General features: G+C 37.9%; 1 protein-coding gene across 1 annotated transcript; it reads left to right on the top strand.

Moving 5' to 3' along the window:
* Positions 1 to 340: 340 nt before the first annotated feature.
* On the top strand, positions 341 to 989 carry LOC107832419 (uncharacterized). Its single transcript, XM_075218080.1, has 2 exons — positions 341 to 349; positions 477 to 989. Exons 1-2 carry the CDS (start codon positions 341 to 343, stop codon positions 987 to 989), a joined length of 522 nt encoding a protein of 173 aa, XP_075074181.1.
* Positions 990 to 7,461: the final 6,472 nt, after the last annotated feature.

The raw sequence follows: 7,461 nt of genomic DNA, 5'->3' as shown, positions 1-7,461 counted from the left end.
ATTTTTGTTTCTTTACAGATATACTTGTATATATTGAGCTTCAGCTAAATGAAAAATACACAGAGAAAAATTCCCTACATCATCTTCTAATTTTACATTCCTTTCATGGTATCAGAGTATTGAAGCTCTGAAGCTCGATTTAATACAGAATCATCTAAATTTTCTATGAGCTTTCCTTCATCATGGGTGATACATCTGTAACTCCTAATGCATCTATAACTCAGACTGTAGCTGGAAATACAGTCACCTTCGACACAAATCACCCCTATTTTCTCCACTCTTCTGATGCACCAGGTATAGCTCTTGTCAACACAGCCTTCAATGGGAGAGGCTTTTAAGGATGGAAGAGGTCTGTCCTTATAGCCCTTTCAGCAAAGAACAAATTAGGATTCATTAATGGATCCTGTCCTCCTCCTATCGTCACCTCCAAAGATTTTCAGTCATGGAGTAGGTGCAATGATATGGTTACCTCATAGTTGTTAAACTCACTATCCAAGGACATTGGGGATAGTGTGATCTACTCCAAATCTGCCAAGGACCTCTGGACCAGCCTTGAACACAGGTTTGGCCAATCAAATAGTGCTAAATTATACCACCTGCGTAAGGAACTATCAGGATTAGTTCAAGGAAGCAGTGATATAGCAAGTTACTTTACTAAACTCAAGCATTTGTGGGATGAGTTAGACTCACTTAATTGTGATGTTAAGTGTTTGTGCACTAGTGTGTGTGAGGGCAAACAGAAATTGGAAAAATCACTGGAGGATGAAAGGCTCATCCAATTTCTCATGGGTTTAAATGGTATTTATGAACAGGCAAGGGGAAACATCCTAATGATGAACCCTCTGCCCAATATCAATCATGCTTATTCCCTTGTGTTACAAGATGGGAATCAGAGGGAAATTTATGCTAATCCTCTTATATCCTCTGAATCCTCATCCTTCATGGTAGGAAATCAGGCAAACCTAGGTGGCCAGAGTGCTTTTCAATAGAGAAACAATAACAAGCAAGGACCAAGGAACTTTGGATAGTTTCAAAAATCAAACAACAACATTCAAAAAGGAACAAATTCAGCACAAAGAAACACTGCTCCTAGAGGAAAGAAGAACAAGTTCAATCCAAATGCTTCATGTACCTACTGCAAAATGGTGGGACACTCAGTCAATGATTGTTACAAAATCATAGGTTTTCCTGAAGATTTTGAGTTCACTAATGGTAAAGGAAATCAGTTCCAATCTAGAAGCAATGGGGTTTTTGTAGGAGACCAGGTAGATGATGCAAACAGTGGATACAATGAAGGACTGAATCAACATCTATCTAAGGAGCAATTCTCACATTTGGTTCAGTTGATCAAGCAGGTTAAAACTACAGAAACAACAAGCACCAGTTCTGAGATCAATGCCAATGTTGTAGCTGGTACTATTATCAAATATACTAGATCTTGTTTTTCAGTCTTTACCACCACTACTTGGATCATTGACTCAGGGGCATCAGAACATATGTGTTTTGATTCAAATGCTTTTTTATCTTTATCTCCTCCTCTTGTTCCTATACATATCAACCTCCCCAATTCATTTAAACTAACTGTCACATACAAGAAGAGTTTCTATTTCCCCTGATTTTATTCTAAACAATGTTATTAATGTGCCTAGTTTTAGATACAATCTTTTATCAGTCAATAGGTTTTGTATACAGTTTTACTCTATGATTACACTTACATCTAATCAATGTCTCTTGCAGGCCCCTTTAATGAAGAGGCCTCAAGTTTTTGGGGAAGCAAAAGGAGGACTATATATCTTGGAGCCTAATACTGTTAGGAATAGTTCACAAAACCATGTAGTTTCAGTTTTAGAATCAAATGATGCCAAGCCTATTTAAGTTTCTTTTCCTTTTTCTGCAAGTACAATTTCAATGTAACTCTGTGGCACAACAGATTAGGGCATTTTCCTTTTTCATGAAAGAAACAATTCAGTTTTATCTCTTTTCCTTTTAATTCAGAATGTTTTTGTGATGTCTGCCCTAAAGCTAAGCAAACTAGATTGTCTTTTCCCTTGAGTCAAATTAAATCTAAAAGAGCATTTAAATTAATTCATGTTGATGTTTGGGGGCCCTACAAGGAGCCTACTTATAATGTTTTCAAATATTTTCTTACTGTGGTTGATGATTACAGCAGAGGTACTTGGACATTTCTCTTAAGTACCAAGAGCAATGCATTTCCAGTTTTGAAGAACTTTTTCACTATGGTTGAAAGGCAGTTTGGGGTTAAGGTTCAAAAATTGAGAACAGATAATGCTTTTGAACTTGGGAAAGGTTCCCAAGAGGCATCTTTTCTTAGTTCTCAAGGAATACTCCATCAAACTTCATGTGTATCAACTCCTCAACAGAATGGAGTTGTTGAAAGGAAACACAAGCATCTTTTGGAAATAGCTAGAGCCTTGCTTTTTCAATCTAAAGTTCCTATTCCTTATTGGGGAGAATGTTTATTAACTGCCACTTATTTAATTAACAGGCTACCCTCTAAGGTCCTTCATCGTAAAACGCCTTATTCTATTTTGTTCCATCAGTCACCTTCCTATAAATTTCTCAGAAACTTTGGTTACCTTTGTTATGTTTCTACCTTGTCCAGTGGAAGAACCAAATTTGATCCTAGAGCTAAGGCATGTACATTTCTAGGATATCCCTTAGGTCAGAAAGGGTACAAAGTGTTAGAATTAGATACAAAGAAGGCCATTGTATCTAGGGATGTGCATTTCTATGAGGATATGTATCCCTTTGCTACAACCCACACCATTCCTGAATATATGGATCTCATTCCTTCACCATCAGACTCCTCTCTTCCTATAACATCACCATCCACATTACCTAATCCTCCAACTCCTTCCTCACCAGGATTTATTCATTCACCTTCACCCCTTATCACTCACCCACCTTTCTCACATATCTCTGATTCACCTTCCACACTCTCTTCCTCTCATTCTCCATCATCTCCTAATTTCCCTAGTACTTCAGTTCCACCACTCAGAAAATCTACCAGAGTCACTTCTCAGCCTCATTATCTTAAAGACTATGTTTGCAACAATATCTATCTTAGTGAAGTAACTTCTACCTGTTTTGCCCAGCCTAGTCAACCTGCTATCTTTTCTTTTGGGGCCCTATCTCCTGACAATCAGCATGTTCTACAGTTAATTTCAGAAATTTCAGAACCTAGCAGTTTTTCACAGGCATCTTCACATCCAGGATGGAGGAAGGCCATGTCTTTAGAGATTGAGGCATTGGAAGCTAATAATACTTGGGATGTAGTTCTCCTACCAGTTGGAAAGAAAGCTTTACCTTGTAAATGGGTATACAAGGTGAAGCACAGATCTGATGAAAGCATAGAAAGGTTGAAAGCCAGACTGGTTGTCAGGGGGGATATTCAAAGGGAAGGCATCGACTACACTGAGACATTTTCTCTAGTAGTCAAAATGATTACCATCACATGTTTATGGCAGTAGCTACTAAAAGGGACTGACCTATTTATCAATTAGATGTTAGTAATGCCTTTTTACACGGGGATCTCCAAGAGGAGGTTTATATGAGATTCCCAACTGGTCTAACCCCCCCTTCACCTAATCATGTTTGTCTTCTTAGAAAATCTCTTTATGGTTTAAAGCAGGCCTCAAGACAGTAGTATGCTAGGTTAGCTGGTACATTAAGTTTTTAAGGAGTATTGTTCCTCTTTGAATGATTACTCATTATTTTTTAAGAAGCATGGGGATTTCATTTCAATTGTTGCAATATATGTGGATGATACCCTTATTAGTGGCAACGACCCAATGGAAATTACCTCCCTAAAGTCATTCCTTCATTCTGAATTCAAGGTCAAATATTTAGGGAGTTTGCATTACTTTTTAGGTATGGAAATTATGCGCGAAACGCAAGGAATGATAATCTGTCAAAGAAAGTTTACCTTGGATTTGTTGCAGGAATTTGATATCTCCAATCTGCCTTGTGTTTCTTCTCCTCTTGAGCCATCCTCCAAGTTACATGCTGATGAATGGCCTCTTCTTCCAAATCCCACTGTTTACTGTCATCTTGTTTGGAAATTAAACTACTTAACTCACATGAGGCCAGATCTCTGCTTTGGTGTGCTCAAGCTCAGTCAATTTATGCAAAGCCCTCGTCTTGCCCATTTTGCTGCTGCCTTACGAGTCCTACGTTACCTGTGTTCAGACCTGGGCAGGGAATTCTTCTCAATTCATCTCTTTCATTAAAGTTGGTTGCTTTTTGTGATGCAGGCTGGGCTTCTTGCTCAGAGACTAGACGCTCAGTTAGTGGTTTTTATGTTTCCCTCGGAGGCTCCCCTATTTCCTGGAAATCTAAAAAGTATGCCTCTATCTCGTTATCATCTGCCGAAGCTGAGTATAGATCTATGCGAAGAGTGGTTGCTGAACTCACTTGGCTCACCCGTCTTCTTGATGACCTCTTTATTTCACCACAGCTGCATGTTCCTGTTCTTTCTGGTAGCAAGGCAGCCATATACATCGCTCATAATCCCGTCTTCCATGAATGGACAAAACATGTCGAATTGGACTATTGTTTTGTCTGTCAACAGTTCCTTTCAGGTTTAATCAGCCTTTTCTTCGTTCCTTCTTCATCTCAGCTTGTCGGTATCTTTACCAAATCCCTTTATGGGCCATCACACCATTCTATTATGCGCAAGTTGGGGATAATTTCATCACCCTCCAACTTGAGTGGGGATGAAGAGAAGAAGCCCTATTTGAATCAGCCGATTGATAAATCTCATAATGAAGAATAAAAGAAAGGAACGTGTGAAGAAGAAGAGAAGGGAACATCTCTAGCTTTTCCGACAAAAACAAAGTCTTCGGAGTTATCTAGAAACAGAGATAATATATTTGCACAAAATATCTCAAGGCATGGTCTCATTCCAACCGTTAATCATAAACGTGATCAACTAAATCCTAGCCGTCCAGATTAGTCAAGGAATACAGCTGTATATTTCATTCTTGGATTCTAGAATAAGCCCACATGTGTGAGGCATGTGACACACCTTGTAAAGAATATTATTTAGTTACTCCCTCTATTCCAGTTTATGTGAACCTATTTCCTTTTTGGTCCGTTCCAAAAAGAATGAAACCTTTATAATTTTGGTAACAATTTAGCTTAAAGTTACAACTCTATCCTTAATGAGAAGCTTTTATAACCACACAAATACTCTGGGCCCCATTTGGACTTATTTAGGACCACAAATTCCAAGAGTGTTCATTTTTTTCTTAAACTTCGTGACCAGTCAAATAGGTTCACATAAATTGGAACAGAGGGAGTATTAAATAACCAATAGTAATTAGACAAGTGTATAGGAATCTCAAATTCTATTTTTGTTTCTTTACAGATATACTTGTATATATTGAGCTTCAGCTAAATGAAAAATACACAGAGAAAATTCCCTACATCATCTTCTAACTCCTAATGCATGGGTGATACATCTGTAACTCCTAATGCATCTATAACTCAGACTGTAGCTGGAAATACAGTCACCTTCGACACAAATCACCCCTATTTTCTCCACTCTTCTGATGCACCAGGTATGGCTCTTGTCAACACAGCCTTCAATGGGAGAGTCTTTCAAGGATGGAAGAGGTCTGTCCTTATAGCCCTTTCAGCAAAGAACAAATTAGGATTCATTAATGGATCCTGTCCTCCTCCTATCATCACCTCCAAAGATTTTCAGCCATGGAGTAGGTGCAATGATATGGTTACCTCATGGTTGTTAAACTCACTATTCAAGGACATTGGGGATAGTGTGATCTACTCCAAATCTGCCAAGGACCTCTGGACCAGCCTTGAACACAGGTTTGGCCAATCAAATGGTGCTAAATTATACCACCTGCATAAGGAACTATCAGGATTAGTTCAAGGAAGCAGTGATATAGCAAGTTACTTTACTAAACTCAAGCATTTGTGGGATGAGTTAGACTCACTTAATTGTGATGTAAGTGTTTGTGCACTTGTGTGTGTGAGGGCAAACAGAAATTGGAAAAATCGCTGGAGGATGAAAGGCTCATCCAATTTCTCATGGGTTTAAATGGTATTTATGGACAGGCAAGGGGAAACATCCTAATGATGAACCCTCTGCCCAATATCAATCATGCTTATTCCCTTGTGTTACAAGATGGGAATCAGAGGGAAATTTATGTTAATCCTCTTATATCCTCTGAATCCTCATCCTTCATGGTAGGAAATCAGGCAAACCTAGGTGGTCAGAGTGCTTTTCAACAGAGAAACAATAACAAGCAAGGACCAAGGAACTTTGTATAGTTTCAAAAATCAAACAACAACATTCAAAAAGGAACAAATTCAGCACAAAGAAACACTGCTCCTAAAGGAAAGAAGAACAAGTTCAATCCAAATGCTTCATGTACCTACTGCAAAAAGGTGGGACACTCAGTCAATGATTGTTACAAAATCATAGGTTTTCCTGAAGATTTTGAGTTCGCTAATGGTAAAGGAAACCAGTTCCAAGATAGAAGCAATGGGGTTTTTGTTGGAGACCAGGTAGATGATGCAAACAGTGGATACAATGGAGGACTGAATCAACATCTATCTAAGGAGCAATTCTCACATTTTGTTCAGTTGATCAAGAAGGTTAAAACTACAGAAACAACAAGCACCAGTTCTGAGATCAATGCCAATGCTGTAGCTGGTACTATTATCAAATATATTGGATCTTGTTTTTCAGTCTTTACCACCACTACTTGGATCATTGACTCAGGGGCATCAGAACATATGTGTTTTGATTCAATTGCTTTTTTATCTTTATCTCCTCTTCTTGTTCCTCTACATATCAACCTCCCCAATTCATTTAAACTATCTGTCACTCATACAGGAAGAGTTTCTATTTCCCCTGATTTTATTCTAAACAATGTTATTCATGTGACTAGTTTTAGATATAATCTTTTATCAGTCAATAGGTTTTGTATACAGTTTTACTCTATAATTACACTTACATCTAATCAATGTCTCTTGCAGGCCCCTTTAATGAAGAGACCTTAAATTTTTGGTGAAGCAAAAGGAGGACTATATATCTTGGAGCCTAATACTGTTAGGAATAGTTCACAAAACCATGTAGTTTCAGTTTTAGAATCAAATGATGCCAAGCCTATTTTAGTTTCTTTTCCTTTTTCTGCAAGTACAATTTCAATGTAACTCTGTGGCACAACAGATTAGGGCATTTGCCTTTTTCATCAATGAAACAATTAAGTTTTATCTCTTTTCCTTTTAATTCAGAATATTTCTATGATGTCTTCCCTAAAGCTAAGCAAACTAGATTGTCTTTTCCCTTGAGTCAAATTAAATCTAAAAGAGAATTTGAATTAATTCATGTTGATATTTGGGGGCACTACAAGGAGCCTACTTATAATGTTTTCAAATATTTTCTTACTGTGGTTGATGATTACAGCAGGG

This window comes from Nicotiana tabacum, chromosome 1 (genome assembly GCF_000715075.1).
Source record: "Nicotiana tabacum cultivar K326 chromosome 1, ASM71507v2, whole genome shotgun sequence".
Taxonomy (NCBI): Eukaryota; Viridiplantae; Streptophyta; class Magnoliopsida; order Solanales; family Solanaceae; genus Nicotiana; species Nicotiana tabacum.
This window is presented reverse-complemented; position numbering and strand designations above follow the sequence as displayed.